At 43.0% G+C, this 15,038-nt stretch overlaps 1 protein-coding gene across 1 annotated transcript in view; it reads right to left on the bottom strand.

The window, feature by feature from the left end:
- Positions 1-820: 820 nt before the first annotated feature.
- LOC120025138 (putative palmitoyltransferase ZDHHC13) overlaps positions 821-15,038 on the bottom strand; it is a 30,714-nt gene continuing 16,496 nt past the window's right edge. The window contains exons 3-17 of the mRNA XM_038969582.1: positions 9,051-9,173; positions 8,582-8,659; positions 7,647-7,791; positions 7,463-7,527; positions 7,131-7,293; positions 6,745-6,870; positions 6,306-6,439; positions 5,582-5,682; positions 4,833-4,957; positions 4,573-4,635; positions 4,294-4,387; positions 3,985-4,068; positions 3,717-3,874; positions 3,158-3,255; positions 821-2,842 (exon numbers count right to left, since the gene is read on the bottom strand). Coding sequence (XP_038825510.1) covers positions 2,707-2,842; positions 3,158-3,255; positions 3,717-3,874; positions 3,985-4,068; positions 4,294-4,387; positions 4,573-4,635; positions 4,833-4,957; positions 5,582-5,682; positions 6,306-6,439; positions 6,745-6,870; positions 7,131-7,293; positions 7,463-7,527; positions 7,647-7,791; positions 8,582-8,659; positions 9,051-9,173 — 1,693 coding nt within the window. The 3' untranslated portion in view covers positions 821-2,706. The remainder of the gene's footprint in view (positions 2,843-3,157; positions 3,256-3,716; positions 3,875-3,984; positions 4,069-4,293; positions 4,388-4,572; positions 4,636-4,832; positions 4,958-5,581; positions 5,683-6,305; positions 6,440-6,744; positions 6,871-7,130; positions 7,294-7,462; positions 7,528-7,646; positions 7,792-8,581; positions 8,660-9,050; positions 9,174-15,038) is intronic.

Genomic DNA, 15,038 nt, shown 5'->3' with positions numbered 1-15,038 from the left:
GCCCCCACAGTCATTTTATCATCAATTTCTCTCAGCCAATCATCAGTCATTTGTGTAAGTGCTATGCTTGTTGAATGTCCTTCTTCCCTATTAGCGTGCTGAAAGTCTGCTGTCAATTTGTTTACTGTAAAATAGCATTGTATCTGGTCAAAAGCAATTCTTTTCCAGAAGTGTACTAAGGGTTGGTAACAGACTGATTGGTCAGCTTTTTAAGCAGTAAAGGGGGCTTTACTATTCTTGGGTAGTGGAATGACTTTATCTTCCCTCCCGGCCTGAGGGCACACGCTCTCTAGTAGGTTTAAATTAAAGATTTTGCAAATAGCAGTGGCAATATCGTCCGCTATTATACCCAATAATCTTCCATCCGGATGGTCAGACCCCGGTGGCTTGTCATTGGTGATGGACAACAATTGTTTCACCTCCTCCACACTGACTTTAAATAATTCAAAAGTACAATTCTTATCTGTCATAATTTGGTCTGATATACTTGGATGTGTAGCGTCAGCGTTTGTTGCTGGCATGTCATCCCTAAATGTGCTTATCTTGCCAATTAAAAAAAAAGAATTCAAGTAGTTGGCTCACTGATATTGCCATCTGATTCAATGAGTGATGGAGCCGAGTTGTTTTTTTTTTACCCAACATTTCATTTAAGGCGCTCCAAAGCATTTTACTATCATTCTTTATATCACGTATCTTTGTTTCATAATATAGTATAGTTTATTTAGCTTAGTCACATAATTTCTTAATTTGCAGTAATTTTGCCAATCAGTTGGGCTGAAAGACTTAATTGCCATACCTTTTTCCTCATCCCTCTCAACCATACAATTCCTCATCAGTCCAAGGGGATTTAACAGTGTTGTAACAGTCATTTTCTTAATGGGTGCGTGCGTACTAGTAACTGGAATAATTAATTTCATAAATGTGTCAAGTGCAGCGTCTGGTTGCTCCTCATTACACACCACAGACCAGCAAATATTCTTTAAATCAACAGCATATGAATCACTACAAAACTTCTTGTATGACCTCTTATACACAATAAAGGAATGATATCTTGAATGGTGTCTTTCTTTGGCTACAATTAAAAAGAAGGTCTTGGTATGCATCATTTGTTTCATTAAAATGTCTCCAGTGGTGTGGATAACAAAGTAAATTGGGAGCCTGATTTAGTACAGGATAACCCCAATATGAATACCGACATATCAATTATAAAAAGAGGATCATTAGTTTGACCATGTCTTCACTGAGCTATGCAGGATCGATTGGAACATGAAGATGCCAAGCTCTCCATAAACAGTCATGGGTACATAAATCAAAGCTCACATAAGAGTATCTAACTCAAAAGGCTTTCTGACACCATAGTAAAAAATAAAAAAACTTGCATGGCTTTGTTCGAACATCCAGTGCAGTGAGTTACAATGGCGCATTACTTCATGTGGTAATGCAGAAAACGAAACAAAAAGCAACATAGCTTGGATGCTAATGTCATTGCAGGTCAAACATAATAATATATTTTTAAAAAACTGTCCATTGTCATTAAAGTCACACCCTGTAAGATGCGCATACCATCAGCGTGTCTTCAACACAAATGTAAACAATGAATCAAATGCATACCATGACATTCTCACAAGAAAATCTCACTTGATTTCTAGCTGTAGGAATGCTATTCCATGAGAACACAACTTGTCTCAGCATGACTTGAAGCTATACATTAGTTTACAAAGTTCTCCTAAAATAACAAAAACATAACTAAATGGAGGAATAGGCATTTGGTTTGGATTACGATAACATAAGACAGTTGGTCATTAATCGAAATGACTGGAAATCTCAGACTGTTGCTTTAAAGGCTGAAGGAGAAGAGCATAGTGGATAGGATAGTGGATTGTTGAGTTATGGGAGATATGAGCCCCGATTCCTTGCCTTCTCCCAATAGTGAGCACTAGTTCACCCTTAATGGGTGTAAAAACACTCAATTTGTGTAACAACTGCCAACAGTCCACCACATTTCGTCCACCTGTCCATTCCTTCTAAATCCACGAGGGGGAGTGAACGAGCGCACACTTATAGGAGAAGGAATCGGAAACAGCTATGGACTTGGGTGCGTGTCCACTGTCAAGAGAGCGGCTGGATAGAAAACCAGCATATTTAGAGGTACAGCTCTACAAGACCAGTATTAGAACAAACTGCTCTAGAGAATGCACTGTACACGCCAATAAGAACAGTTCAGTGACTGACAAACCACTGTGAGGCTTTGCTTAAACTGTCTACAGCGTTGGTCCTTCAATCTAAAAAACACTCACTTACAGCCGCTTGTGAACACTGTAAAAACAGACACTTTTTAAAAAACATTCTTTATAAAAAAAAAAAATATCTAAATATAACTATTTATAGTTTTTTTTTTTTTTAACAATGACTAACTTAATATACAATTTAAGCCATAAAGGCTAATTCGACTTGGCACAAATGATACATTTCAGATTTCCATTTTCCCCCCTCATTAATATATACCAGTTTAAGGCAGCAGCAGTCTGTAGCAAAAGAAAACGCATAAAATAAAGTTAGAACAACTTCCTCCATGCCATTTCCTTTTATAGTGGTGTTTCTTCACAGGCAGTCCAAAATATATTAAAGATTTTTAAAAATAAACAAGCTTCATCTGTTTGGTCCAGAACGATAGTGGACCCAGGTCCTAGCTGCCCCCCTGTGGGGTCAGACGATGTCGGGCTGGCCGAACATGTGGTCTCGGCCGAGTGGGTACTGCTGGGTCCAGTCGACCGTGGCGGGCTTGGACAGCCCACAGCAACGCAGCTGGAAGAACGACACAAGGTTCCGCACCACACCCAAACTATGGAGGGAGAGAGAGAAATGAGAGTAATGGAGAAAGAGAGAAGCACTGGCCTACAATACTAAATAGTGAGGGAATACGGTTTATCGCTTTCAGTCACCAAGTAAAACGGAACCGGCAGGCTAGCCTGATGAAGGTTAGCCTATCTTGTCTAGCCATCTTGTCTCAAGAAGGTCCACAATGGAAATAAGTCCCAGACTGTGTGTTATCCTCGATGATTTTACTCATGTGCACGTATGGCTTTTTCAAGTTTTACGTGTGTTTTTTTTTTTTTTTTTAAATGGTCAAATTAATAAACCAAAGAAGACCACTTACTTGTAAGGGTTCTGTCTGAGAGAGATGGATTGTGGGAGTTTCCTCTGACGAAGCACCAGGTTCGCCATCTCTGCGTTTGTCAGGCCGTAGAACGCAATCTGTTCAGACACACACATTCTAACTGATATAGAAATTCCACTACGCCTCCAAATCGTCACATTGGCTTTACAAGTCCCTGTTGTTAAAAAAATTATGATAAAACAACGATAAATAATGCATCCGTTGACTATTTCCTCAAAAAGACAACAGAAATAGCAGCTCTCCGCCCAGCCCGGCATCATTAAGGCAGTGAGCAGCATGGGGGACCGCCCCGGGGAAGACACTGCAGCAAGACGGCGTCAACACAGAAGACAACACATCAATCATGAATAATACAACCAGCGTTTGATTCTGAGCAAATCAAAAAGACACGCACAGCGTGTAGCTCGAGTGCACATAGTAACGCGGTAGTTTTCTTTCACAGCGTTTCAAGAAGTTATCCAAATACAACATGCCTACAGCTGTAGAAGTGGAGGTAGCATTGTAGCATCATATAGCTACCACACAAACACACAATTACCTGGTAGAGCTGTATGACCAGGAGTATGGAAGCCCAAGTGGTATGGAAGAAAGCTAGACAGAAGACACCCAGTACCCAGGAAGAACAGCCCACCAGGGCAGAGATGGCACCCCACACACCCTCCTCCTGGTAGTGCAGCGGGCAGTGCTTTGACCAGTCTGGCAACACACACACACGAGAATGTCAGGCAGGAAGACAAGTACATGCGTTAAGAATGTACACAAATAAAGTACTATTGTCTATGTGACCAATTGAGACTGTCACTCACACACGAGACATCCGTAGAACATCCACGCTCCCATCAGGCAGAGATAGAGCAGGAAGAGAACAAAGAAGTGGTGATTCCTGGCACCTGAAGAAAGTAAGAACGGGTGGGAGAAAGAGAAAGTGGCAAATGATGGCTGTGCATTTGTGTCAGCTAATCTTAAAAGAATACTGCGTTTCCAACTGTTCAAATACTAGCTGACTGCCACTACAACGATTGCATTCCACTACACAACCCTATTAGCGCGTATTGAGGTTTAGTGTAGATTATCCTACAAACTGTATCTATAATTCAGGGTACATTTTTAGTCACCTATGCAGCCATTGATCCAGACGGAGTGATGATCCTGTTTTGCCACGCAGGCGTCACAGGAGAAGCAGTGACTGGCCCTCATAGGCTTCTTCATCTGCATGACCGAAACAAATCAACCAATCAGCATTTCAACATATCACCACATTTCCTAACATGTGAAAGCACGAGCAAACATATTTTTTCATTTGGAGGTCATGAGTATCCCTCTATCTCGCTAATAGCTACGGTTGAGTAAACGTGTTGGAATGGAACTGGTCTACTTTGGTCCTTGTGGCTTACCATACAGGAAGTGCAGAAGATCCTGGGGTCCAAGCAGCCCGCCTCTGCCAGCAACACCATATTCTGTAGGCGACACAGAAGACCAACAAGATCCATCACGTCCATGTCATTGAAGTAGATTGGCAGCCATGTCACATGCCAACTACCCCTCCAGCCAGACCAGAGTAAACGTTGACCCGTCCATAATGTTTCTCTCCCAGTCTTTAAAAACAAAAACAACAGTGATAGAACAACGCCTCTCCCGATGTCCTGCTCCTTACCAGCTTTTTCTCTTCCTCAGTTGCCTTGACGATGCCGGGGTCAGTCCTACAGGAGCGGAGGTAGTAGTAGAGCAGAGCCGTGGCGTTGAAAGTGAACAACACCTGTACCGTGGCACTGGGACCATGTAGGGAGACGGGTTAAGGACATAACATCGCACCACATACAGTAGGTGTATTCCAACCTACCCTGGAAGTCACGTTCTACCTGATAATTCAATCGCACCCACCTAGTGTCCCAGGACTAAATAGGCCCCTGATTAGAGGGGAAGAATGAAAAAAACACAAATAAAATGACTGCGGTCCAGATTAGAATTTTATGGGTGTGAAACGTTAACTACTTTAGCACCTAAACCATGATACTGGACTGAGATGGACTTGGTACGAGAGCGCGGCGGGAGTGCTGCAGCCTCTCAAGCACATAGCGGCATGGGTAGAAAATACCACCCGAACCCTATACTTTCGCACTGTCTACTCTGTACCCCGCCATCTGATAAAATACGCAAGGAGGAAGGAGCTCCGGTTCTCCTTTAAAAAAAATTTTTTTTATTTTTTTTAAATGGACTTGGTTAGGCTGGACTAGAATGGTCTGGACTGAACTAGACGAGATTGAGATGGACTAGGAAAGTCAATGACAGGGGGCTTTTTAGTGTTGATTCAGTACAGTGTTACATGCTGGGTAAGTACAGAACGTAGAGTGCTGCGCTGGGTTGGAGTGTGAGTGACAGTAGAGGCCCTGTGTTAAAGGATATCAGGCAGGAAGCACAGGCACCAGGTGACCAGCATCCAGAAGATTGATGCCATGAGAGCTGTAGCAGGAACCAGCGACTGCAGGGCCGGGCTCACCAACTGCCTGTAAGTGTACACACACACCCACACTTATTATTGTACATGTTATAATATTGTTTCAACTGTTCGCCCGAGTGGCGCAGCGGTCTAAGGCACTGCATCTCAGTGCAAGAGGTGTCACTACAGTCCCTGGTTCGAATCCAGGCTGTATCACATCCGGCCGTGATGAGTCCCATAGGGCGGCGCACAATTGGCCCAGTGTTGTCCGGGTTAGGCCAAATAAGAATTTGTTCTTAACTGACTTGCCTACTTAAATAAAAGGTTACATTTAAAATGTAAATTTAAAAAAATATCAGTCTTGTTTGAAAATGAGTTGCCCCATAAGTGCTCCTAGAGAGTACATCTACTTAATGTCAGCAAACAACTGCCCAGGGAGATTTGACAGAACCAAGCACGGACAGTATGAATAAAAGCAGGCTACTAGAGTCAGTACGTGAGCGCCATCTTGCGGAGGTCCCATGTAATACCAACAGAGCTCTAGACAAGGGGTGCACTGCGGATCTCTCAATGCATCGCAGTTAACTAGCAGTTGAAGAACACTCATAACAGTTGATCAACCCTAACCACTGTGATGCCGTGTGGTCTCGTCTACCGGATTGACCACGGGCGGCCAATGTGTGTTCTCACCGTTGAGCCAGGTTGACCACAGCCATCACACAGGCCAGCAGAACCCCTTTCAGCAGCCAGGATTCTGAGCTCAAGTCGGCTATCGCTCCCACACTGCCCAGCACAGCAACGCAGAACATAAACTGAAGACACACCTGGAGAAAGACAAGAGCAGAGAGAGAGAAAGAGAGAAATAATCACTTAAATAATCTTGACTGAAGAGAAATACTAAATATTAATTCCAACCACAATATGAGGGAAACTGCAGCGTTGGCATCTGTTTTAAGCCAAGGTTAATTATTGTTCTCCCTCATGCTGTCACACACACACACACGATACTGGAAATATGGGTCAACATCTCTCATAGGCATTTGTTGAGCATATGAAAGTGTCGTGGCCCACACCCTGTGTGTGTTGACGTAACGTAGGCAGAGGAAAAGTGTGTGCGTGGCATCCATACCCTGTACCGGTTAACTAGGCGCAGGCAGCGGGATTTGGAGCGTATTCTCTCCTGCTTGACGTGGTTGAGCATGTGGACGAGCAGGGGGCTGTGCACCTGGTGGGCCAGGTCTATGGGACTGTGACCCTGAGGAGACACACAACACAGTCCCATCATCACACTCACAATCCTTAGTTAACCTCACACATTATATAGTCCATTATATTCACTATAGCAAATAAATATGTTCATCTTTCTAATACGCCAACACATGCATCTCAGAGACTTATGTTAGTAACATCCTGAGTATCGATTTAGTCTATGCTTTTATAATCCCCCACAGGAGCTCACATTTATGATAGGATTAATTAGTGTGTGTGTGTGTGTGTGAGAGAGAGAGATCTCACGTTGGCGTTCTCGGCATCCACGCTAGCCCCGGCCTCCAGCAGGATGTGGGCGGCGTCCACGTTTCCCGCCAGCACGGCACAGTGCAGCGGAGAGTTCCTGTTCACTTTGTCCACCGCACTCACCGACGCATTGCACTTCATCAGGAAGTTAGTGGGCTCGGGCCTGCATTCAATGATTGGTTTATTGACTCCCAGATCTCCCCACCTTAACCATGACCTTTCTTAGTAGTACATGACCAAAACAGCCTAATAGGCCAGTTATTGAGGACAGATGTTATTGTAAGCATACATAGAAAAGAAACAAATAATCATTGGGTTGCAGGGAAACGTACCCAATGATTTTCTGTGCTGCCAACATCAGGGGTGTTTGCCCACTTGAGTCTGGAAGGTCAACTTCCTATAACAGCAAAATAAAAAGGGCCCTGTTAGACTGAAGAGGGTGAATAAAAGAGAAAGGATGAGAAAGCACAATAATAAAAGAGAAGGAGTTTGTGGCTGAGAGAGAAAGAGTCTCACCTGTCCCTTGGCCAGGAGGTAGGCTGCTATGGGCATGTGTTGGAAGAGGATTGCCAGATGCAGGCTGCGGTAGCCCTCCCCGTCGGTCACAGATGGGTCGGCTCCGTACCGCAGCAGCTGGATCACCATGGAGAGGTGGCCTTGCCTGTCCACAGACAACCATCCATAAGTCACCAAACCAAATATTGGCACCCTTACTTTTTCCAATGGAGCCAAATGTTCTGTTTATCTTCAAAAGTGGTTGAATTACTATTTTAACCCTGTACGCACCTACAACTTACCACAATGAGATAAAGAGCACCACAGTACGAGTCACAATACCCATAAAACCTTGCAGTTCACCAGGCATTCTTCCCATAGGGGATTTTTAGAAACACTTAAAATAAGGGCCGCGTCTCGTGTAGGCTTACCCTGGCGTAACGTTTTGATAACCGTGCAAATCTCTCTAGGACGAGGTGACCTATCGATATATTCGCCTGCATTTACCCCCCCAAAAATGAAATGCTAATTAGCTACTAATGTGGTTATCAAAACGTCACGCCAGGGTAAGCCTACACGAAACACAGCCCTTATATTAGGCGCTTCTAAAATCCCCTATGGGGAAAATGAACCGTGGAAAAACAATTGGAACCATTTCCCTGTTTGGCTCTATTACACAGTAAATGAGAACTTGCCTCCAAGCAAATTCATTTGAATAAATTTAGTCCAGGCCATTTTTGACTGAAGTGAAAAAAAATCATAATTTCAGTTTATTTTCTTGGTCGTATGCAGTTGTAAATCAAACAAATAGACTTGTGAACATCGCAAGTTTTCTATTTAAACTTATCCGAGAAGAAGTAGTAAATCACGTAAGGGTGCCAATATATTTGACCGAAACTGTAAGGGTGGATAGAGAGGGAGAGAGAGGTGACCTTGCCTAACAACAAAGCAATTACCTTATGGCCCAATGCAGGGGTGTGGAGTTCAGGTCGCCACCTAGTTGGTCTATGACGGCCCCTTTGGATATATAATACCTATGAAAGAGTATTGAATCTTAAAAACACACCTACCAATGTCTTTGCACAGGAATATTCCGCTTAGCATGGGCTCCTCTTTGGGAATGACGTAGGATTGTTGTTTGTGAGAAAAAAGTAAACATTCAAAATCTAAAACTACAGTCCTAACCAAATAAAATTGTATTGGTCACATACAGCAGACAGAATACAGTATATACATATTAGATGAGTAATGCAAGATATGTAAACATTATTAAAGTGACTAGCGTTCCATTTATTAAAGCGACCAATGATTTCAAGTCTGTATGCATGTAGGCAGCAGCCTCTCTGTGGATATTTAACAGTCGGATGGCCTTGAGATAGAAGCCGTGCTGCACAACCAGACATGTGTTTGATGTCGAACCCTTACTTGACCACCTCTGGGTGGTTGTTGATGGCTGCCCAGTGTAGGAGGGAGACATTCTCCTTGTCAGGCTGCCTCACATTGTAACCAGCCTCCACCAGTTCCTTACATCGGTCCAGGATACCAAACCTAAAATCCAAATCACGGGGGGAGAAGATATTGAAAATCGATTCACTCGCACATAGAATACATATTTCTATCCACCTCTGGAAGGTGTACTGGAATATACACATGAATCAAAAAAGGAGAACCTGGTACAATAAACAAGGTTACCATTTTTCCAACTTGACACTAAGCTTCAACATTGTCATATCATATCCATGTACTGACACTAGGGGTCAGTATTTAGTCCTGCTCATAAATTGATGCCATGGCTTTTCTGCATTTGGTCAGAAAAGTTATGCTAGTTATTATCATGCATGACTACAATTACATTTACATGGTCTGGGTTGAGAACAGAGAAGTTGAGTTTGAGAGAGAAGTGGCAGGAGGGATGCAGGATTTTCAGAGGAACAAAACAGAACACGTGGTCCTGTGTTCCTCAGTTGGTACAGCATGGCGCTCGCAACGCCAGGGTTGTGGGTTCGATTCCCATGGGGGACCAGTATGAACATGTATGCACTCACTACTGTAAGTCCTTCTGGTTAAAAGCGTCTGCTAAATGACTAAGATGTAAACATAATGTCTGTATAACTCCTCTTTCTATATGACATTATGGTGGGTTAGCTTAGAATTACATTGATAATCCCTTTTTCCTGTGCCATCCAAATTTGTGCATAGCCAAGGTACCATGTTATTAGCTAGCTGGCCTGGTAACGATTCTAAAGGTTGTTTGTTATCAAACCAGAAACTCGCTAGTAGTTTACAACGGCCCGCAACATGGCTTGTAAAATGATATAAAATGTGCGCCAATTCGCGTAGAAAGGGAAGATGGTACAGTAGCTCCAGTAATATAGAGCATCGCGTTTGAGTGGTTTGGGCTAGGAAAAAAAAATCTGTTTTAAGTTATGTAAAAGCGCAAGCCTGACTATCACGGTGCTCCATTTTTCCTATTTGGCAGTGGAACTTAGAGACTGTGTGACAGCGAAGTCCGACTGGCCTGTTTGTTCTTACAGGAAAAATAAAACGATAAGTATTCACTTCGCACAACCGCTCCAATAATTAAACAAATGTAACAGAAACCCCATCACTCTGCACACCCCAGCTTGTCATCATGGCTAAATAACATTTTAAAACTGATAGAGATGCGCAGAAACAACGGACGGAGAGAAGTAGCCGATGTGGTTAGGGATGAAGCTGGCTTGCTCACAGCTGTCACACGTGATATATGATGGAGAACTCGCTCTGAACTCGGTTTGATATTCTACACTGCTCAAAAAAATAAAGGGAACACTTAAACAACACAATGTAACTCCAAGTCAATCACACTTCTGTGAAATCAAACTGTCCACTTAGGAAGCAACACTGATTGACAATAAATTTCACATGCTGTTGTGCAAATGGAATAGACTAAAGGTGGAAATTAAAGGCAATTAGCAAGACACCCCCAATAAAGGAGTGATTCTGCAGGTGGTGACCACAGACCACTTCTCAGTTCCTATGCTTCCTGGCTGATGTTTTGGTCACTTTTGAATGCTGGCGGTGCTCTCACTCTAGTGGTAGCATGAGACGCAGTCTACAACCCACACAAGTGGCTCAGGTAGTGCATCTCATCCAGGATGGCACATCAATGCGAGCTGTGGCAAGAAGGTTTGCTGTGTCTGTCAGCGTAGTGTCCAGAGCATGGAGGCGCTACCAGGAGACAGGCCAGTACATCAGGAGACGTGGAGGAGGCCGTAGGAGGGCAACAACCCAGCAGCAGGACCGCTACCTCCACCTTTGAGCAGGAGGAGCACTGCCAGAGCCCTGCAAAATGACCTCCAGCAGGTTACAAATGTGCATGTGTCTGCTCAAACGGTCAGAAACAGACTCAATGAGGGTGGTATGAGGGCCCGACGTCCACAGGTGGGGGTTGTGCTTACAGCCCAACACCGTGCAGGACGTTTGGCATTTGCCAGAGAACACCAATATTGGCAAATTCGCCACTGGCGCCCTGTGCTCTTCACAGATGAAAGCAGGTTCACACTGAGCACATGAGCACATGTGGCAGACGTGACAGAGTCTGGAGACGCCGTGGAGAACGTTCTGCTGCCTGCAACATCCTCCAGCATGACCGGTTTGGCGGTGGGTCAGTCATGGTGTGGGGTGGCATTTCTTTGTGGGGCCGCACAGCCCTCCATGTGCTCGCCAGAGGTAGCCTGACTGCCATTAGGTACCGAGATGAGATCCTCAGAGCCCTCGTGAGACCATATGCTGACACATGCACATTTGTGGCCTGCTGGAGGTCATTTTGCAGGGCTCTGGCAGTGCTCCTCCTGCTCAAAGGTGGAGGTAGCGGTCCTGCTGCTGGGTTGTTGCCCTCCTACGGCCTCCTCCACGTCTCCTGATGTACTGGCCTGTCTCCTGGTAGCGCCTCCATGCTCTGGACACTACGCTGACAGACACAGCAAACCTTCTTGCCACAGCTCGCATTGATGTGCCATCCTGGATGAGATGCACTACCTGAGCCACTTGTGTGGGTTGTAGACTGCGTCTCATGCTACCACTAGAGTGAGAGCACCGCCAGCATTCAAAAGTGACCAAAACATCAGCCAGGAAGCATAGGAACTGAGAAGTGGTCTGTGGTCACCACCTGCAGAATCACTCCTTTATTGGGGGTGTCTTGCTAATTGCCTTTAATTTCCACCTTTAGTCTATTCCATTTGCACAACAGCATGTGAAATTTATTGTCAATCAGTGTTGCTTCCTAAGTGGACAGTTTGATTTCACAGAAGTGTGATTGACTTGGAGTTACATTGTGTTGTTTAAGTGTTCCCTTTATTTTTTTGAGCAGTGTATTTGTAGGACGCATAGGGTTGCATTCTGTGCTCAGGTCATTCAATTTTGATATGAGAAACACACCATAATTTGTTGGTATCAAGGGGATTCGATTAAGCCGGCCCGGGCAGGCATAGTTCGCACCAAGTGAAAAGTGATTGTATTTGTTTTGGAACTGGGCTACCTGCCATGAGCCGGGTGCCCTGTTTGATGGCAAAGTCGGCTTAAAACCTTTTGTCAATAGGGGGTGCTATTTGCACTTTGTAATAATTTCGTTCCCAAATTAAACTGCCTCGTACTCAATTCTTGCTCGTACAATATGCATATTATTATTACAATTGGATAGAAAACACTCTCTAGTTTCTAAAACCGTTTGAATTATTTCTCTGAGTGAAACAGAACTCATTCTGCAGCACATTTCCTGTCAGGAAGTGAGATTTCTGAAATCGAGGTCCCTGTTCTAGGGTCAGTTTATAAGTCCCCATGTAAGCTATGGGGCTACATGCACTGCATACGCCTTCCTCTAGATGTCAGTAAGCGGTGAGAATTTGAATGGAGTGGATTGCACCATCTGGGGCACTATAAAAGCTCATGGAACGGAAGTACCGTTCTTTTCAACGGGGCGCCTGGCGCAAGAGGGACATCACAATGGCGTCCTGAAAAGCTTTCGTTTTAGCAGTTCTATATCTCCGGTCATGTTTTTATTCGTTATAGGTGTTAAAGACATCATAAGGTAGTTAATTTAAACCGACTTATAGCAGTTTATTGCGATTTTCTGGGATTTCTTTGTGACGCGCTATCACGAGTTGGACACCTCTCCAGTGGATGGCTATCGTTAGCTGCTATTTCTACAGGAGAAGAGGACATCTTTCAACCAAAAGACGATTGTTCTGGAGAAAGGACACCTTGCCCAAGATTCTGATGGAAGCTCAGCAAATAGTAAGCAGTCTTTATGCTGTTAATTCGTATTTATGTTGACAAATGTCAAATAATAATTCCGCCATGAATTTCGGTACGTCTCGCTTTAGCGCACGCTGTATTGCGCAGTAACGTTAATTTTAAAAATCTAACACAGCGGTTGCATTAAGAACTAATGTATCTTTCATTTGCTGTCCAACCTGTATTTTTTTTGTCAAGTTTATGATTACTTATCGATTAGAATAGGTGCCTCTCCAAGATGGCGCCGGACAGATTGCTTGAAGTTTTGGCCACTAATCACATTGTATAACCACGATTTGTGCCGCTAAATATGCACATTTTCGAACAAACCCTATATGCATTGTGTAATATGATGTTACAGGACTGTCATCTGATGAAGAATATCAAGGTTAGTCAAAAATTATATATCTTTTGCCTGTTTGTTACGATCGCTAACCTTTGCTGCTGGTAAATGGTGTTGTGTTTCTGGCTATTGTGGTAAGCTAATATAATGCTATATTGTGTTTTCGCTGTAAAACACTTAGAAAATCTGAAATATTGGCTGGATTCACAAGATCTGTGTCTTTCATTTGCTGTACGCTGTGTATTTTTAAGAAATGTTTTATGATGAGTAATTAGGTAATACACGATGGTCTCTGTAGTTATTCTAGTTGCTTTGGTGAGAGTTGTGATGGTGGCTGCAATGGTAAACTATGATTTATACCTGAAATATGCACATTTTTCTAACAAAACATATGCTATACAATAAATATGTTATCAGACTGTCATCTGATGAAGTTGTTTCTTGGTTAGTGGCTATTTATATCTTTATTTGGTCGAATTTGTGATAGCTACTGATGCAGTAAAAAAATGGTGGAGTAAAAAAAGTAGTGTCTTTTGCTAACGTGGTTAGCTAATAGATTTACATATTGTGTCTTCCCTGTAAAACATTTTAAAAATCAGAAATGATGGCTGGATTCACAAGATGTGTATCTTTCATCTGGTGTCTTGGACTTGTGATTTAATGATATTTAGATGCTAGTATTTACTTGTGACGCTATGCTAGGCTATGCTAGTCAGCTTTTTTACTGATGGGGGTGCTCCCGGATCCGGGTTTGGGAGGAACTAGAAGTTAAAACAAAAGTGATGTAGGTTAAGCACTAGGATTCTGTGTTTTCACAATGCAAAAGTGATTGCTTTTGATAAAACACCATCTGTCTTCCCAATAAAAACTACACTAAACAAAAAGATAAAACGCAACAAGTGTTGGTCCCGTGTTTCAGGCGCAGAAACAGTCCAATATAAATAAGGCCATACTGATAAATTTAAAAAAAATCGTCATCACTCATCTTAAGTGGCACTGACCACTACTCTTCCCTAACATGTATTTTTGGTCAGGCATAGATATGACAGACAGTTGGTGGTCGGAGCAAGTCTCTGGAGCCGCTGAGGGTGTATTAATCCTGCTATAGGACTCATTGTGGCCAGCACTAGCAGGGAAAACAACCAAATCAAATGAACAAGTCACTCAAAAAAATGAATCATGACTCGAGTCTGTAAAAAGAGTAGTTAACAAAATCGTTCGTGAACTGCACATGCCTGTGCTACAATTCTAAGTTTAGTAATAAAGCAACCACATTTAGAAAGGGTAAATCCATTTGAATTCATTCACTTTCTGACAGCACCCCTTCTGATTTGAATGAAACCTTCCATAGATATTTGCCAATTGTAGAAGTGACTTTTTGGACCCGAATGCCAAAACTTTCAAGAGATACTGGTACTCTAAGTTGACCCATTTTGTATATCCCACCATACCATGAGACATCCATGTATTCATAACTGGAAATAATAAAACAGTTGAGATTTATATAATTTAAAAAGCTTACAAAACAAGATTGTCAAACTATTTTACAATTTCTTAAATTATACATTTACCTTAAAATGTCAGTTGCAGTATCCAAAAATGTGTCAACTTTATTCGCATAGCTTAGACCCTATTTTACATCATTTGAGGTTTTGTGTGTTGTGCCCGCAATCGGTTGAGACATCATGCTCTTTAATACAGGATGGGTGTCATGTTTTGGCTGATACAATTGACATTTCGACTTTCAAATGGTGTCACCATTCTTGGAGGTCGACGTCAGAGAATGTTGCCTTGAA

Source organism: Salvelinus namaycush, chromosome 30 (assembly GCF_016432855.1).
Source record: "Salvelinus namaycush isolate Seneca chromosome 30, SaNama_1.0, whole genome shotgun sequence".
In the NCBI taxonomy this organism is placed as follows: Eukaryota; Metazoa; Chordata; class Actinopteri; order Salmoniformes; family Salmonidae; genus Salvelinus; species Salvelinus namaycush.
Note: the sequence above shows the minus strand (reverse complement) of the source record. Positions and strands in the feature narration are given on the sequence as shown.